At 49.7% G+C, this 17,931-nt stretch overlaps 8 protein-coding genes across 8 annotated transcripts; 3 read left to right on the forward strand and 5 right to left on the reverse strand.

Annotated features, from left to right (window-relative positions):
* Positions 1 to 65: 65 nt before the first annotated feature.
* Positions 66 to 1,185, reverse strand: N7520_001979 (opsin family protein; the record flags this gene model as incomplete). Its single annotated transcript, XM_057135914.1, has 5 exons — positions 66 to 144; positions 199 to 333; positions 378 to 865; positions 916 to 982; positions 1,031 to 1,185. The coding sequence occupies 5 exons, from the start codon at positions 1,183 to 1,185 to the stop codon at positions 66 to 68; spliced, it is 924 nt and encodes a 307-aa protein (XP_057001850.1).
* Positions 1,186 to 1,495: 310 nt separating this feature from the next.
* N7520_001980 (isoleucine--tRNA ligase ISM1) lies at positions 1,496 to 4,504 on the reverse strand (the record flags this gene model as incomplete). The annotated part of the gene is made up of 1 exon (XM_057135915.1): positions 1,496 to 4,504. The coding sequence occupies one exon, from the start codon at positions 4,502 to 4,504 to the stop codon at positions 1,496 to 1,498; it is 3,009 nt and encodes a 1,002-aa protein (XP_057001851.1).
* Positions 4,505 to 5,421: 917 nt separating this feature from the next.
* Positions 5,422 to 5,941, forward strand: N7520_001981 (uncharacterized protein; the record flags this gene model as incomplete). Its single annotated transcript, XM_057135916.1, has 2 exons — positions 5,422 to 5,618; positions 5,677 to 5,941. The coding sequence occupies 2 exons, from the start codon at positions 5,422 to 5,424 to the stop codon at positions 5,939 to 5,941; spliced, it is 462 nt and encodes a 153-aa protein (XP_057001852.1).
* Positions 5,942 to 6,519: 578 nt separating this feature from the next.
* Positions 6,520 to 7,236, forward strand: N7520_001982 (uncharacterized protein; the record flags this gene model as incomplete). Its single annotated transcript, XM_057135917.1, is given in 3 exon segments — positions 6,520 to 6,606; positions 6,625 to 6,888; positions 6,931 to 7,236. 3 exon segments carry the CDS (start codon positions 6,520 to 6,522, stop codon positions 7,234 to 7,236), a joined length of 657 nt encoding a protein of 218 aa, XP_057001853.1.
* Positions 7,237 to 7,775: 539 nt separating this feature from the next.
* N7520_001983 (UPF0183 domain protein) lies at positions 7,776 to 9,354 on the reverse strand (the record flags this gene model as incomplete). The annotated part of the gene is made up of 2 exons (XM_057135918.1): positions 7,776 to 9,244; positions 9,315 to 9,354. 2 exons carry the CDS (start codon positions 9,352 to 9,354, stop codon positions 7,776 to 7,778), a joined length of 1,509 nt encoding a protein of 502 aa, XP_057001854.1.
* Positions 9,355 to 9,739: 385 nt separating this feature from the next.
* On the forward strand, positions 9,740 to 13,369 carry N7520_001984 (putative kinesin family protein (BimC); the record flags this gene model as incomplete). Its single annotated transcript, XM_057135919.1, has 2 exons — positions 9,740 to 10,207; positions 10,259 to 13,369. 2 exons carry the CDS (start codon positions 9,740 to 9,742, stop codon positions 13,367 to 13,369), a joined length of 3,579 nt encoding a protein of 1,192 aa, XP_057001855.1.
* A 416-nt stretch (positions 13,370 to 13,785) lies between these two features.
* Positions 13,786 to 14,805, reverse strand: N7520_001985 (uncharacterized protein; the record flags this gene model as incomplete). The annotated part of the gene is made up of 1 exon (XM_057135920.1): positions 13,786 to 14,805. One exon carries the CDS (start codon positions 14,803 to 14,805, stop codon positions 13,786 to 13,788), a length of 1,020 nt encoding a protein of 339 aa, XP_057001856.1.
* Positions 14,806 to 15,671: 866 nt separating this feature from the next.
* On the reverse strand, positions 15,672 to 17,027 carry N7520_001986 (glycosyl hydrolase; the record flags this gene model as incomplete). Its single annotated transcript, XM_057135921.1, has 4 exons — positions 15,672 to 16,646; positions 16,710 to 16,814; positions 16,873 to 16,939; positions 17,002 to 17,027. 4 exons carry the CDS (start codon positions 17,025 to 17,027, stop codon positions 15,672 to 15,674), a joined length of 1,173 nt encoding a protein of 390 aa, XP_057001857.1.
* Positions 17,028 to 17,931: the final 904 nt, after the last annotated feature.

The following is a 17,931-nucleotide window of genomic DNA, read 5'->3' on the forward strand; positions in this document are numbered from 1 at the left end:
CCCTTCAACATTCTGACTGTCGCGGCACTCTCGTGTTCTCCGCTGCGAGAATACACGTGGTAAGACTACGCACCCTCTTCCTCGATACGAATGGCACCTTCGTTGCCAACGCCGTGGGACCAGAATCCGTCCATGTGGAGAGTACTATACACGTCAGTAAGCAGGAAAGATGACCAAAAGGAGGGGCGAGCTCCTTACATTCCCTGAGCAGCATCATGCGAGATCACAAGCCAATGGCTAAGTAGACCCTGGGTAAAGATATCCTGAACTGCATAAATGATAGTCTCGGTATCGACACTGATCTTCAGCGCAAGAGTTCCCGCCGCCAGAGCACTATAGAGTTAGCAAGCGTATATAGCAGGGCAAGGGAAACATACATTGGGAACAAGGCGAGAGCGAAGAAAGCAGATCCGGAAAACGCCCCAAAGAAGCGTCTCATCTGCGCATCCTTGGTCTTGGCTGCTCGCTGAGCATGGAAGCCGGCGTGGTGAAGCGTAACCAGGAATGCAATACAAGATAGCGTCAACCATCCCCATCGTGCAGACGTGTGTCCCGCGTACGAGCCGAAGGCCGCAGATGCGAGCATCACCCAGTTTGCGGCGATGGCGGCAACCAGGTTCGCACCTGGAAGACCGGAGATGAGGGCAAAATTGGTTAGCAGGAGGGGAGTTGTCAGGGCCCAGTTCACGAAACGGAGCCAGAGGACGGAGCGGAATATCTCATCATGGGTATCAGGGACATGCTTGTTCTTGTGGATGACGTTTAGGTAGTTGAAGCTGTACCCTTGGCCGGTCGATAAGGCGAGGTAAGTTACGAAGGAGATGGTGGTGATCAGCGCACTGAGGGTGTGGAAGACCCGCTTTGGCTGTGGGGTTTGGGGTTAGCTTGTGTTGCTTATCTATTTTGGGAACTCACAAGTGGAGCGCGAGCGGCTAGACTGTACAAGACCAGGGAGGAGATTCCCATAAGCACAGTTACGACCCTGAAGCTATCAGCTGATGAGTTTGATGTTTTTTTGTGATAGATTTACCAGAGAGTGCGTTTTCCGGTGATTTCAAGTTCCTGGAAGAGCGGGATGCTCGGAATCACCGTGGGGATGGGCACTACCGAGGTGGTGGTGGGTGGCATGGTGGGAGTTGGGAGGCTAGCAAAGATAGGGAATTCGTCAAGATCAGGTACTATCATATTGGTGATGAAGAAAGAGAGAGGTGAAAGAGATGGTCAGTTGTAAGTCAAAAGAGGTTTACTTAAAAAGCTGGGGGAAATCAGGATTTGTGTTTACATCACAACTGTCGTCATCGATACCGGTGCGACAAAAACGTAAAACAAAAAATCTTGGAATGAAGCTTCTTACGAATTCATTCGTTTGTTATGACTAAAATAATCAACTCAGGAGTACAGCGTTCTGCAGGGGGTGGGATCGGACGAATGATCGTGGAGATGAGAATGAGTAATATAATACATGCATGAAATTTATGTAGTACAAGTCTGCAGGTTATGTGGATGCTGCCTCGAGCTCGTCCAATACAACATCACACCGGTCGCAGGTCGCGTTCTCGGCCTCTACAGGCTCGGGAACTGCATATCGCCAGCACCGGTTGCATTTGGAAGCTTGAGGGGTGTAAACATACACCCGTCCCATTTGTCCATTGGGAAGCTCACAGGCTTCCTCATATTGCCACTCGGCTTGTGAGATCTCCGCTGGAACTGAGTCCCCAGGGTGGCCTAGGGTCACCGAAGAGACAACGAATAGATCGGGCAGCTCGGAGAGATACTGGTGGAATACTGTGGTGTCACTGGGGAGAATCACGTGCACAAAGGATTGCAAGGACGATCCAAGTTGCTTTTTTCCGCGGGCCTGCTCCTGCAAGTTCTTGATCACTGAGTGTACGGCAACAATTTCTAGGTAATTGTCATTGAGGGTGGAATCCTGCCATTCGGACGCGGGGGCCGAGGAGATGCGCCGTAAGGGGTGCTCGCTGAGTGACTGGATGGCCTTGGGAGTGTGCTCCCAGGTTTCCTCCACAAGCAGGGGGGTAATGGGACCTAGAACTTCTTGGAGGTAGTGATAGATGTGGAAGAGAGTGGTCTGGGCAGCCCGGCGACTAGTGCTATTCTCGCCCAGGGTATAAAGTCGATCCTTGATGGCCTCCATGTAAAAGGCGGAGAACTCAAGGTTCGCCCAGCGGTTCATGATGCTGACAGCCTTGTAGAACTCAAAGTTGTCACAGGATTTGCGGGATGAAAGGACCATATCCGACAGGTGTTTTAGAGCGATCCGATCCACCTGCTGCAGCTGCCCGTAAGGCACCATGCATTCCGGGTGGAAATCAGCCAATGCGCCCAGGAGAAGCTTGAACGTGACCCGGAACTTGTGGAGACTGGTGTGAACGGTCTGAAGAACCTGCTTTCCAATCACGACATCGCGGGTGTAGTCACTACTAGCTGCCCACATGCGGAGGGCATCAGGGCCCAGTGCATCATAGGTCGGGACTTGGTTCTCGGCTTGGTTCTTGCCCTTGCCCTTGCCCTTACGTGGCTTGAGAGGAGGCAGGAGGGTTCCATCCATAATGGTCTGGGGAGCGATGGTGTTTCCAATAGATTTGCTCATCTTGCGACCATGCTCGTCCAAAGTGAAACCGTGGGTGATGAGATTGCGGAAAGGCGTGCTCAGCACACCTTTCTTGCCAGAGGCGAGTTGATGCGCAATATAAGTCAAGAGACCGGACTGGAACCAGCCTCGGTGCTGGTCACTTCCTTCAAGATAGACATCTGCGGGGTGGCTGCGTCCCTCCATAGGAACGTCAATCTCCGACCAACTTGTACCACTGTCGAACCAAACATCCATAGTGTCAGTGCCACGTCGGTAGCCTCCAGCGTTATCTCGCAGGGATGGTGGAAGCCATGCTGGGTCATCAGCGCTATCTGTCCACCAGGCATCGATGCCTCGCTCCTCAATAATGTTCATGATATGTGACACGCTGTCCTTGGTCAAAACAGCGTCGCCAGTGGGCCGGTGATAGAGAGCAGGGATTGGCACACCCCAGGCACGTTGCCGCGAGATACACCATTCGCTGCGGTTCTTCACAAAATTCTCCAGTCGGTGCTTGCCGGCCTCGGGGACGAATCGAACATCCTCGAGCGCTTTGAGTGCACTGCTACGGATGTCGGCAACATCGGCGAACCATTGTTCAGTCGCTCGGATGATAATCGGCTGCTTTGAACGCCAATCATAGGGGTACTTGTGATCGTAACGGTGCTGAGCAAGGAGTTGGCCTCGCGATTGGGCATATTCTAGAACAGCATCATTGCCTTCTCCGAGAACATCCTTTCCAGTCAAGCGAGCAGGATCATGGGGCATGGCTTTTTCTGTGAATTTCCCGTCATCGTTGACCGGTGCAAAAACCTCAATGCCACGAGCAAGACAGGCCTCGTAGTCATCCATTCCATGACCAGGTGCACAGTGAACCAATCCAGATCCAGAATCCGCGGTGACGAAAGGCGCACCGATAATCGGCTGGGGTGCAGCATCCGGGCCCTTAAACAAAGCTCGATAGGTAGTCTTCTCCGCTAGTTCCGACCCAAGAATCGATGGTACAATGATATCCAATTCCTCTTTTAACATATGCTCAAGATATTCAACTCGCGACTGGGCCACAAGAAGAAGACCGTGCGTTTCCGAATCGACAATGGTGTACTCCAATCCCTCGCTGACGGCAATGGCAGCGTTGGCAGGCAAAGTCCATGGCGTGGTGGTCCAGATTACTGCGCTCACATCCTGTGATTTAAGTAACGGGTCCTTTGTAAGATGTTCCGGGGTATCAACCAGGGGAAACTTGACGAGAGCAGCGGTGGAGACGTGATCCTCCTTGTATTCCAACTCGGCCTCAGCCAATGCCGTCCCTGTAGAGGGCGACCAGTACACCGGCTTGAATCTCCTATAGATGAGACCTCGGTCTACCATCTCCCGAAAGATGCCCAGCTGTCGCATCTCAAACGACTTGTCCAACGTCTTCCAGTGATTATCCCAATCAGCCATGACTCCGAACCCGCGGAATCCCTTCATCTGCTCCTTGACCGTCTGCCTCGCTAGCTGTCGCGCTGACTTGCGGATGACCGCCGGGCTAACCGACTTGTCCGCCACACCGATCTCCCGCAAGCCTTGCAACGCCTTCAGCTCAATGGGCAGGCCGTGACAATCCCATCCCGGAACATAGCGCACGCGCTTGCCTTTTCCCAATTGGAAACGACAGATGATATCCTTCAGAATTTTGTTGAGTGCATGACCGATGTGCAATTCACCATTCGCGTAGGGCGGGCCATCGTGGAGGACAAAGGGTTGGTTGGCGGGTCGCTCTTTTAGCTGCCAGGCGTACAGCTCATCGGTGCATCGTTTTAGGTATTTCTTCTGGTCGGCCGGCGATACGCGCGGAGGGAAGGCCGATTTGGGGAGTTTGAGGGTGGATGTCCAGGACTTAGGAATTGACCTTGGCGGTTTCGACATCCTCCTGCATATCCTGTGAAGCTCCTGAGATCTTGACGAAAGTCGTGGAGCTTGAAATAACGCGGAATTTGTGGCGATCGCGGCGGAACCGGGGAGTACAAAAGGAACGAATATTACAATACACCAGCATACAAAGAGGTAAATTACATGTATTATAAATACAAAGCTCACCCGGCCCTGTATTAGCATCTACTACGGAGTACTTATACTTCCATGTAGTTACTACTAGTACATCATTCTACTTGTATTTTTAGTTGTAAATGAAATGCTCCAACCTTGGAAGCTCAAAGATTCAAGGAATGGATGTAAGTCCGATCAAAGCATTGATTGGTCCCTGAAACCTGAAACACAGAATTATGGGGATCATTAGGCGATCCCTTCGTAAACGCATGTCTCAATCAATGGTTTCCATGGGAAACCTGTACGATCAAACTGTATATGCTGCATATGCATACGGCGATGCTGGTTGATTGGATTTGAATGTAAATAAACAACGAGGTTGATGCCTCAAAACAGTTCCGTTGGACCTGCATCCTGTAAGCGGAGGCTTAGCCTAGACATTCACCTACATATAGCAATGATCATCCAGTTCAACTCAAAATGCCCCAAAATAGAATCTGTTCAGTCTTCGACGGCGAGTGAAATGAACAAATAGACCAGTCACAATGTCAACTATTCTCGAGTTGTACTTACCGCTTGTCCGCCTGAAGAGCTCAATCATACCCAAGTCTACCATAAGCCTACAAGGTTTGTCAGATCTGATGTGCTGCATCATGTCACATGTAGATTCAAGCCCCACAATCAAAATCAAAAAGCTGCACGGTTCAACTTGGAAGAATATTGAAAGTATAAAGGGGGCGTCTCCCCACATTTTCAACTTCTCTAACATCAGTCCAATCCCACTCAAAACATTTACCATGAAGCTTACTATCGCCTCTGCTATCATCGCTGCCAGTTCAGCTTTTGCTGTTCCTACTTCTAAGCGAAATGGCTTCTTGGCGATCACTGAATTCACTGCTATTGCGGGTCCCTCGGACCCTGGAGCATCCATGCACTTCGTCGTCACCGACCCGAAGTATCCAAATGACACACCAACAGACTGCAACCTGATCTGGTAGGCTCTGAATATCAAGTAAGATCTTGGAAAAGATATAATCTAATACATGATACAGGGATTATGGTCAACTGCCAAAGCAGACTGCCCGTTGCAACGATGGAGAATACTATATCAAGTTCCCACAGGGTGCTCCAAACTTCAACCTCTTTACTCTGGAGCTACAGAGAGTCAATGGCTCTATTCCTGAGGATGGATGGGCTGTATTGAACTCCAATGCCAATGGTGGTGCTCCTGGGACCAAGTGGATTTGTCAAGATAACCCGCAAGCCGATGTTGACATTAAGTGTGCCTATAACGGTACTCTTTATATGTCGGTTTAAAGTCTGAGGGGCATGAACCTGTCCAAATTGTACATATTGAACCCGAAGCATGGTATCAATGTCATTCCATTTCTTTACAATCTCTCAATGCGATTTTGATTTCAAGTTGTTTATAATTTCCTCAGTCGTTAAATCGGTCACACGATGTTTTCTGAATGCTTTGTTCACTTTACTGAATTTCAACCTCTTTCTTCTCTCTTTCCATATTTCCTTCTCCCATTATTCCTTTCTCTTCATCCCTCTCTTTCCTCCCCTCACCCCCCTCATATCTTCTCCGCTTGCAGAGAACAATGGATTGACCTATCACCATCACTCGATCTTTCAACGCGCATCTCAGTTCCGATCTGAAAAAGGTAAGAGAAGTGAAGGGACGACCACATTTAATAAAGACCTTTACTGTGTGATATGTTTTCTAATACCTCTCACTTACGATGATTACCTCTCACTCAACTCCCACCGAGAGTGATAGCCTTCCTATCCCGAGGAGCCCCACTAGGGCCCTCAATGCTCGTTTGATCACTCTGGGCCCTTGACTGACCCCTCCTTACTAGGATCCTTACATCCCAGCTCCTCTGACGATGAGTCCCGCTCCACAAATGGAGCCTGCCATCGACCTATATCTTCTCATGGGCATGACTACTCCCATCATGACACCTGCTCCTCAAGTGAGCTAATCCCGTCAGTGGGTGGCCAATAAGCGTTCGGAAAAGGGCATGACTACCCCCCTCATAGCCCCAAACAATCTTACCAACCCCTGGCCAACCTCGAACTTATCCACGGACTTCCCACCTGGCGCAGGAAATACCCGCCCAGCCCAAGTCCAAGCCCAGAGACTTGGAAGCCCATGGACTCTACCTGGCCAGGGCTACCTGACCGACGACGGGATCTGGAACGAAGCACTCCGCGTGGGAGGCCCACAGCTATGCGGTCTCCCGCTAAAACAGATGGTTTGCCCCAGGCAGTGGAGGTCACAATCTTGCTTGGGATAGGGTCTTCACGGACCACATTCTCCGGATGGCACACCTTACGGCATTGAGCCTCTGGAGACGATGCTACTTACCTGGCACTCCCTTTGGGGAGAGAATCCACAGCCTGTCATCACGGTTTTGGTTCTCGCCCGGCGGGAGAGGTTTGATGACTCGTGGGTGAAATGTGCTCAAAAGATTCGTCAGTACCTTCTGAAAATGGCAAACCTCCCTTTTGTCTCCGTGGAGGTTGCGGACCCGAGACTTGTGCCTACCACATGTGAGGAGTTTGATATGGCAAATAGTGAAGAGAACGAATGTGATGACTGAATGAAAGTGATTCCCCAAAATACCACATATTTACCTGTTTTTGCTTTTCGTACGCTCCGAGTCTTTTCAGCCGGTTGTAAATGTGTTTCAAGTCTTTTTCGTGCGGATTCGATCTGCCAGATATCTTCTCCCAGATCTGTTGGGATTGGTTCTTTGCGCAACCTCGTAAGCACCTTAAGCTGCAGCAGTTATATAGAAGTGATATCCTCACCTTCTCATTTCTCCCTCTTTCACCTCACTACATTTCTGGGAGCTGGCAGCAAAAAGGAAACAAAGCGATGTCATGGGAATTAGAAGCGTTTTGCGTTCAAACACTAATCTAGCTTCATCGGGTGTAAGATATGTTGAGGTGTAAGATATGTTGACCCCAATCATTCAGTGATTTCCGGATATATATCGCCTCCTAATTGCCCTGGTGTGTAAATCTACAAAATCCAATCACCCTGTCGTTGAACATCAATGTCATTCATCGCTTGTATTAAATCGAGTATTCATAAAACGCCGTGCTGTTCATGCACCCAGATACCCAAAGGTAGAGATTAATAGACCGTCAAACAGCTCACTGCGCTATTCTTCAACACTTCAAACAAAAGGCCTGGAAATCCAAAGAGTTCCGTATTTCCCAAGCCGCCATCTTGCCCATCCGGACCAGTCCTGGGTCCTCGGGCTGTGGTTTCTTCCCAACCCCCGAGGAACTCGACGCTGCTCTCCGGACTGTCGCCCCAGCCTCGGTTCAACACCATGGGCCGTTGTGTAGCACGCTCCTCTGCTTGGTTGCCATATGACCCTTTCCAAACCTCGCGGAGCCGCTCAGAAATTTCGTCATATGGCGTTTCAGAAGTAAGACCATCGCCAGACTGGTCGAGATGAATCATCCAGCGGCTTCGGCGGTGACGATTAAAAGGATACGACCCTGGTACATTTCCATGAAGAATCAATTTCGTTACGGTCAGCTGAGATGAAGAGGGCGGAGGAGATGGGTCAGGGATTCCAGAGTTCGGGAAGGCCGGCCCTGCTGTAGTTGGGTATGAAACGAAGGCATCGAATCCGTGATGAAAGTAGTTGAAGAAGCATTCCGCGGGCAAGGAAGTTGGGTCACCGATATTTCCTGGAGAAATTTCCTCATCCGAGTCATCTGTTACGCTGTTACTAGAGGAATGATCAGTGTCAGGTATATCCATCGCTCGTCCTGGCGGGGGGCTCATATGCAGAGGATCCCCACCGCCAGCCCCTGTTGCACGGTGAATGGAGATTCGCCGGTCATGTTTACGATAAATAGCATCTGGAGGTCCAAACCCAGCGATCAAGTCTTGGGGAGTGGTTTGCCCGAGGTTGATGAGCAACGGGGGACTCGTTCGCCGAATCACTTCTAGCTTGCCAGCGCCGAGGATATGAATTTCCTCAATCTCATCGGCGAAGGAATCTCGTGATTTGCCAACAACAGCAGAAAATCGTGGACCCTGAGGCGGTTGAGTGAACAGCTTCATGCGAACCTCTGGCCAGGAGGACCCTTGGAAGATGGACATGGAGGTCGCTGGCAGAGCAGCAGAGGACGAAAGCAAGGCTACAAAGTCGCACTGGTCGGACCATGCCGAGTGCTGGAGTGGGAAGGAGAATGCGACTCCCGGGTACGATAGCACGTAGGTACCGTAAGAAGACCTGTCCGCCGGCGGAACATACTCGCCAGGGTAAGACGGACCGAACAAGCGGTTGTAGACATGTCGGAAACTGGGACCTTGCGGGGAGGTCGCCAGTTCGTCTGTTTTTCCAAGCTTGAGCACATCCTGGCTTTTGTAGATCAAATTCACTCGAGAGAAATCTAGCACTTCAATCAACCTGAGTCTCTGGTCGGGGCCGTCAAAGCGCAAGCGTAACCCGTTGGAGGGCAGCTGTAGTACCACTGGTTTCAATAGAGGTTCCGTGGAAGAGTAGGCTAGGTCGATCGCAGGATAGACGTGTGGATGGGATTTGACTCGAGTTAAGACGTTGTGTAGAGAAGCACCGAGAGCTGAACAACAATTAGCCTTATCTTTATGCGCGGAGATAGAGAGACATGCTGATAAAGCCCAGGCCTTTACCAGGGAAGATCTGGACTGGTGCTGAGTTTCTCGAAGTCATGGCGGCGTTACTGTGTTAAGAACCATTCGCAAAACTATTATAGAATGAGGAAGTGACCGAGAATGGTAGAGATATGGAGGGAAAGCACCCCTAAGGATCACCCGCGGGGAAACCGCGATGACCTCAGTCATGTGTATAGCTTTGTTTGGCAGGCGGTGTAGTAGTGGCTCTGCCCAAATGCTTCGTTCCTTGTATATACAGTCACGTGGTATTTGTTTACATATGTTTTGGATGGATCCACACGCGCATGACAACCTTAACGATCTCTAGTGATCCACGGTTGACCCCCCCCCCCCCCTTTACCAACAGCCCTGAGGCACCGATCGTCTTTATCACATTGTTTCGTCTTTAATTTTAACCAACGTTAATCGCAAGATCAACTACTATGGCCGGCCCAGCTCGGCCTGCCTCTTCCCTCCCTGCGAGGCGGACAGGTTTGCGCCAGCCGACTCGACGTGCAGGATCCGCCGTACCGGAACAACGAGGAGTGTCGCCCGCAGTCACATCAAAGTCTACGACATCAGCAGGGGCCGCTCTTACTGCGCGCCCTTCAAAACCCAGCCCCGACCATTCTAACGCGACAGCAAAGCGACAAGAGCGAGAATTCGAACGGGAAATCAACGAGAACACAAGTATTCATGTCGTGGTGCGTTGTCGCGGTAGAAATGACCGCGAGATCAAGGAGAATAGTGGTGTTGTGCTGTCTACCGAAGGAGTCAGCGGAAAGCAGGTTGACCTGTCTATGGGCCCCAATTCACTTTCAAACAAGACATATGCCTTCGACAAGGTTTTCTCCCCAGCCGCTGACCAAACCGTGGTGTTTGAAGAAACTGTTACGCCGATTATCAATGAGGTAGGCCAGGACTTCTAGTATCGATGAGATTTCTTGCTAAAGATGTTGCAGATGCTGGCAGGCTTTAATTGTACCATCTTCGCATACGGTCAGACTGGCACCGGAAAGACATACACCATGTCCGGAGACATGACTGACACCCTGGGAATCCTGTCTGACGACGCGGGTATTATTCCACGCACCCTCTATTCTCTGTTTCACAAACTCGAAGGCACCGAAAGCACAGTCAAGTGCTCTTTCATCGAGCTCTACAACGAAGAACTACGTGATTTGCTCTCTTTCGACGATAACACCAAATTGAAGATTTTTGAGAATGAGAAGAAGGGCCATGCCGCCACTATGGTGCAAGGAATGGAAGAAACCTACATCGATTCCGCATCTACCGGTATTAAGCTATTGCAGATGGGTAGCCTGAAGCGACAGGTTGCTTCGACAAAATGCAACGATTTGAGTTCTCGCAGCCACACCATTTTCACAATCACTGTTCTTACAAATCGAACAAGCGAGTCCGGCGAAGATTATGTTAGCTCTGGGAAGCTGAATTTGGTTGACTTGGCTGGAAGTGAAAATATCGGGAGGAGTGGCGCAGAAAACAAGCGCGCAGCTGAGGCTGGTCTGATCAATAAGAGCTTACTAACGTTGGGGCGAGTCATCAACGCGTTGGTGGACAAGAGCTCGCATATCCCGTATCGGGAGTCGAAACTCACACGGTTGTTACAAGATTCGCTGGGTGGTCGTACCAAGACATGCATCATTGCCACAGTCTCGCCTGCACGCGGCAATCTGGAAGAGACGATTTCGACACTAGATTACGCTTTCCGGGCAAAGAACATCCGTAACAAACCACAGATCAACTCCCTTGTCTCGAAGAACAAGCTACTTCGGGAGGTCGGAATGGAATTCCAAAAATTGAAGAGCGAGCTCATTGCTACACGCCACCGCAACGGTGTGTACATGACGCCGGAAGCATATGAAGAGATGACTATGGAAAGCGAGTCTCGCAGAATCGTTAACGGAGAACAACGTGCAAAGATCGAATCGATGGAGTCAAGTCTACGACACAAGGTCCAAGAGTTATTTGCGCTCACTGGAAATTTTAACACCTTGAAGGGCGATAATGAGAGTACTCAGAATAAACTCAGGACCACGAGAGGTGCCCTGGACGAGACTGCACGGAACCTGAAGAACGTCTCTGAGAAGCTAGAAGAGGAGATGACAGTTCGTAGGGCTCATCAACTCACTGAAAAAAGGCTGCGTGAGATCGGAACGGATATTTTGGCAATGCTGGATAGCACCGTTGATGATGTTTACGGACTTCATGCCAAAATAGACCGCAAAGATGATTTGGAAACCGACAATCGCCATACATGGCAGACATCCACTGGACAAGTTTGCACTGTAACTGAAAAGATTGATGCTCGGATGGAAAACTTTCAAGCGCAGCATGCCCAGCTACTCGAGAGCATATCTACCCGCATCCATGAATTTATTGGCAGTGAACTTGGTGCGGTTCAGGCAGCCCGCTCTCAGCTTCAAGAATACGACTCCACCTTTGACAAGGTCGCAGCTGAAGCCAAGATCCAGACTAGCGGTGCACATGATGAGATGAATGAGGTTCTTGAGGAGATTAAAGTTCTTCGAGAGGATGTCAAGACAAAGGTTGGTGAAGGGTTGAACGGGCTGTCGGCTGCAGCTGCGCGGATTTCCGAGGAGGTCATTGGTGAATTCTCCCAGTTTCACTTGCAGTTACACTCGTCCTACAGTGCCCTTGGAAAGGATTTCAAGAGCATGTTCGACACCATGGCAAGTCATCTGGAACAACAAAAGAACGAGGTCCACCGTCTTCGAGTCGAACTTCAGGAATCCAATCGCCAAGCAGTGGAGGCGAACCGCAAAGCCTCATCTAGCCTAGCGCAGGTGATGGAAGAGGAACAGGCCTGTGCTCAGGATGAACGCGACAATCTCATGTCTCAGATCCGAAGCTTGCTCGAAGATTCAAGCCAAAGGCAATCCGCTCGTCTCAAGACCAAGGTCGACGGGCTTCGTAACGACATTTCCACTTCTGGAGATTGTCTGGAGCAAGCAACTGTTCAATATGATCGACACGTTGACGAGTGGATCTTCAAGGAAGAACAGTTTACCAAGGATGTTATCACATCCCGAGATGATATTAAGACCAAGATGCAACATGATTGGGAAACATTCGATCAACGCAATGCTGCAATCCAGCGCACCACCGAGTCTGTGCACCAAGAGACTGTTCGTATTGTGGATGCCCAAATGAGTGACATGAGCAAGCAAATGGAGGCCCTCGATGATTTTGTTGCCAAGGCGCGATCTCACAATGGCCGCTTCCATGAAGCACAGCTCGGTAGTCTGGCTGCGATCAATTCGAGCGTGCGAGGCTCCCGGGAAGCTATCCAGGGTCAGTTGGATAGCTTTGGGGAACGTGCTGGTCAGCTTCAGGGTGACATCGATTTACATACTGCGAATATGAAACAGTGCACAGCACCTCTGCAAGAGGAGGTCCGTCAGCCTCTCGTCGACCTTCGGGGCAACTTTGAGAGCCACCCCATGAAGGAATACATCCCATCTGGCGTCACGCCAAAGAGACGCAAGTACGAGTACCCTTCAACTCTGCCACGTACTGAGTCCCACGAGGGCCTCCGTTCCCGACACCGCACATCCAAGCAGTTTACTGCACTTCCGTTCAGTGAGGAAGAAGACACTCAACCAGAGCCTGTCTCTAGCCCTCCCGCTACATCCCCTACAAAAGCCTACGTATATAGCGACCCTGTGGAGGAGCCAGAGACCCGGCGATCATCAACTGCGGTGACCTATAACAACACCGGTCTTAGGGAGGTCGATCTAAACGTCGCCAAATCCCTCGCTGACGTTGACGAGAACTCCGTCCCCAGCAAGCCCGATACTCCCCTTCAGACCCCAGTCATGGAGCTGGAAAATACCCCTAGAGACGAACCTGAGCAGGTAACTCTCAAGCGCCGCCGTTCTGACTCGATCAGCACAAACAACAGTGTCGAGAGCAAGCTTCCTCAGAAGATGCTCTCCAAGAAGATGTCTGGCATGATGGAGGGCCGCGAGAACGTGCCCCCGTCCGCTGTCCCCGGTCGACGCTTCTACCGCAATCGCGCTCCGAACTAATCAGTAATATTTCTTTTCCTTTCGATTCCTTTTCTCACGTTTTTAATGAGGCCTCTTGATACCCAATGTCGCTGGTGCTAGGTTGACTGGAGTTTCTGGCTAAAAGAATGTTTGATGGTCATTCCTTGTTTTTTTCTATTCTATGTGATTGATCTTTGGGTGGAGTGGACTCCATAGAGAAGTTATTTCTCAGGCGTTGGGTGATTTCAGATCATACTTATGCTGACCAAGTTTGGTATTAATCAAATGCATCGATTTGTTTCTTGTGTGTAGTAGAGAACTCTTAAATTCAGCAAGCTCAATAGTAAGCAGAGTGGTATATTCATCAGAATGAAACTCAATTACGCCCAATCAACGCCTAAATGCCAGATTATGATCACCGAGGAACAAAAATTCATCATAACTGCACTTTCCCTTCATCCAGGAACTGGTTTCGGGCTGATTTGCTCTTGCTGGGCAACCTCAGGCGCTTCATCTTCCGGCTGTTCCTCTGTATTTATCGTCTTATCGTGCGACTGCTCCTGTTCGTCTACCCCAGCCTCGACCTCCGCGTCACCATCCTGGCGCTTTTCGCCTTCCACATATGCCGAATCGATAACAGTCTGCAACTCCGACATCCGCTTCGCAAACTGATTCATCATCTCCTCCAACCGCGACGTTCCACGCTCCTTTGTAGACTCTGCAGCATACGGTAACCCGCCCGTCCCGTGGATCTTCAGCAAAAGACCATGTCCCGTCCCGTCACCGTCCTCGTTATTCTCAAATGTCGGCGCTGGAACCATCTCACTTCTCATGACTTGCCAGTCTGGCGAGAAACTCTTTGCCGATGTCACGCGGAACTGCGGTTGTGGTGCTGTGCCTGCGCCGGGAGAAGGCTGTGTCGCTGGTGATGATGACATGGGATTCACACCGGGGCCAAACTGCATTGCTGCTGGTGAAGGTGCAGTGGTTGTGTGCTCTGACGCAGGTACTGGTTCAACGTCTAGAATGACATAGTTCTCTCGAATGCCTGGGATCGGCGGCGGAAGAAGGGTGGATGCGTCGTGGTCTTCTTGCCCATCATGCTGCCCGATGTAGGTATGATGCTTCTTGCTGCCTGGCAGAGCATCCTGCTGTGCTTCCAGGCTGCGGAGAGCTGCCTCGGTTATGATGTCGGTGTCGTCGTCGGAGAAGATGTAGTGCACGGTTGGATGGTGGTATTCGGCCGTAGGGATGTCTTCGATTAGCGTGAAGAATGGCTGGAAAGCTGGCTGTTGCGGGGCTCCATCTTGGAGTTCGGCTGCTGTGCGCGGGTCATCTATTGCTTGGGGTGAGGCTTGGGACTCCTTTGCCCCTGCGGGGTGCGGGCCGTTTAGCTGTGATCGGGATACAGGTTGTGGGATTTCCTTGGGAACGGAAGATTGGAAGAGAGGCTGAGTTGGGTTATTCAGAGACATTGCAGTCACTACATCTTAACCTGGGAACGGTTCAGCTGCTAAGGATACAGACATGATCGACGAAGGTGGAGCTTCCAAGGCTCTTATCTCTTATCTATTTAAACACGTGATTCGAGTCCAAAGGCTTCACTGCAGCGCAATTCCGTGATCATGTTATGACCAACTATCAATCTCTCTGGACCGATGACAAGGATTATGAGGACTTTCAGGCTGTTGGGCTCTGTCTGCCACATGAAATTTGAGTCATGATTCTCAGGAACTTCCTGGTATTTTATTTTTCGGTGTCACCTTCATCTTTGTCCCTATCTTCGATTGGAAGCGCTTCATCTCTCGAGTAGATTCTTTTACAAACAAGATATGGACACGGTTCGGTCCAACCATCTGATGGTCATCAATATGGAATCAAAGATACCCTTGTCGACATCCTGGGACTTGAAATTAGTTGAACTAAACTAGTTTACCCAGGCTGAGCTTGGTTGAAAGCACGGGCTCAATCTCTTAATAGACGGATTCGAACTTGTCTGTGGACCTAGTATATACACAGTCCTCCAAGTCCCCCAAACCATTGATCAGCTAGTCCTCCATTGCGCATACTCAAAATGCGCTGGTTGAAAACATGGTTTGTCATAAGCACCTTGTGCATAGATTGCGAAATGAGCTCCAGTATTAGGCGACTCTTTCCCCGACCGACGATGAGTCAACGCTGTGCTGGTGATTTCACCCAATTTAATCAATTTAGATTGAGTTTCCTCGCATGAGAAGAAGAGTTCGTATCTTGTGGGATGTGCGCAGATGGTGAGTTCGAGAGGAGAAATTTGCTGTAGTTGATGGATATTTTCCTAGTATGTTTAGCACCCTTGCACATATCAATGGAATGAGATAGTCAATACCTTGAACTCGTCACTGTCCCCATCATAGTATCGTGATACAACTTCCAGTCCTGCCTTTTCATCATCCCAAGGCTTGCGGATTCCAATCGAAGCATATGCAAACTGTGACCACCAGATCGCTGTTCCAGCCTCATGGCCAGCCTCTGTAGGTGCAAAATCTAATTTGGTGGACCAGTCGCCTGAAAACCCAGTCTGCTTCTGTAGCAGCATGGAAGGGCATTCGGACTGGTCGATGCGATATGCATTTCCATAAATGCTTAAGCACCCTCGTCGCTCAAAGAAGGAATAATCCTCTTTCAACGGCGTTCTTAGTCGATACCAATCCAATTGCATTTTCGGACCGCTGAAGTCATCTCTCCAAATCTCCGGTCGTGGGAGGAGCTTCATACCTTCCGCCTGTACCTGGAGACCGATCTTTTGACGATCATTGACAATTGGCCAACCATCGACCCATTCTACAGGAGCCAGGAATGTTTCTCGTCGAAGCTGGGATATGAGTTCAGAGTTCTCGCCCTGAGGTCGGACACCTAGGAACACAGCCCACCATTTGCCATTGGAAGTTTCAATGAAATCCAGATGTCCTGTGTTGCGGACCGAAGGATCATCATCATTGAATATGACTGGGTTGACAGTTCCTTCTGGTCCGACTTCCCAAGGTCCAAATGGTCCCGTGGAGCTGCGACAGATCCACTGCTGGTGGCCCTCATCAGTGCCGCCTTCCGCTGTGCTCAGATAATAAAATCCGTCTTTTTTGAAGATATGAGGGCCTTCAGCAATACCGATACTGAACGGCGAGATCCGGTTATATCTCACAGGCCCAAGACATCGACCTGTACCGAGGTCTATCTCTGAAGTGAAAGTTGCCAGTCCAAGACCGTGTTTCTTAACCCTTGGATGGGTGATCATGTTAACGGCGGAAAAGTAAACTTTGCCATCGTCATCGAAAAAGAGCTGGTTACATTAGCAAGACATTCGTACCGACAATTCGCCAGGGGAGACTGAGTAACGACTAACATCTTGGTCGATTCCAGGAACATCGAAGAAAATTGGATCAGACCACGAATTAGAGCTCCAGATGTCCGTAGTGGAGACGTAGAAGCCACGCGGAATTACGATGTCCTATGCATTATTGTGAATAACCAAAGTAGCTTGCTCTATGTCGGGTGCCAAAACTCACCCATTCCTTCAGTATAAAAATTTGAAAGTTGCTCTCCAGAGCGGAGAACGTGAAAACGAGATGATCACTATAATCGTCGACGTCCAAAACACAGGCCCGAGAGCGGGATATGAGGTAGTCCAAGTGTACAGCGAGCCTCCATTGGACCTTGTCATTTGGAAGCCACGGTCTGAACTGATCGCTTTCACAAAACAATGGCTTGAGTCTGGCGAAACCAAGCAAATCAAGCTTTTGGTTCCCCAACGAGACGTCAGTGGCTATTGGGATCGTGCTGTTCGATGCTGGCGGTCTCTTAATGGACTATATAAGATTACCACCGGGGCATGTGAATATTCCTTGCACATAGAGGACATTGGGTTCTGGAAAGAACTTTGATTGCCATATATTTAGTCCAAAGAAATCGAGGTAAGTATAACAAGAAGTTATTATGGATGGTTTGCTACTTTATCTTTGCTGTGTGGTTTACTTCAATTTCATAAATATGATTTTTTACAAATATACCATCTCATAAATTCCATAAACTCGTATTAGTCTGTACTATTGTCTTTGAAGAAATATTAATTACATAAAATAAGGGGAAGTACAGACGGCTTCATTTTCTCAAACACTGGGCCATGGGTGGCGATTTTGGAGACCAATCGAGGAGGCAGTGTAATGCGGGAATTTTAGGCTAAACTTCTACACAAGTATAATAGGCCGGTCAATGATGAAAAAAGAGAAATAAGCTACGGATAGACCTATCAGTGACATAGTCGCATTCTCTCAATCCGTGACACCCCGTCCACTTATCTGCCGTCCACCTCTCTGCCGTGTAGCCGATCTACCGTCCTCCTGTGGATACTGGCAATTTCGACCTCCAGTACCCGGTTTCTCCGCACTTTTTCCCCCAGTATTTGAGGATGTATGGGGTAGGTGATTTGATTCAAATATGTGGGCCTACCTCGACTTTCTGATCACTTTAGTCCCCATCATTTGGATCTAGTCCGGATCTGCAGCGCGACCTGCCTGCACCCTGTCTTGTCTTGCAAGGGTACTTAGAAAGTCCCTTTCAATCCAACA

Source organism: Penicillium odoratum, assembly GCF_028828045.1.
Source record: "Penicillium odoratum strain IBT 22623 chromosome Unknown utg000001l_segment0_segment0, whole genome shotgun sequence".
NCBI lineage: Eukaryota > Fungi > Ascomycota > Eurotiomycetes > Eurotiales > Aspergillaceae > Penicillium > Penicillium odoratum.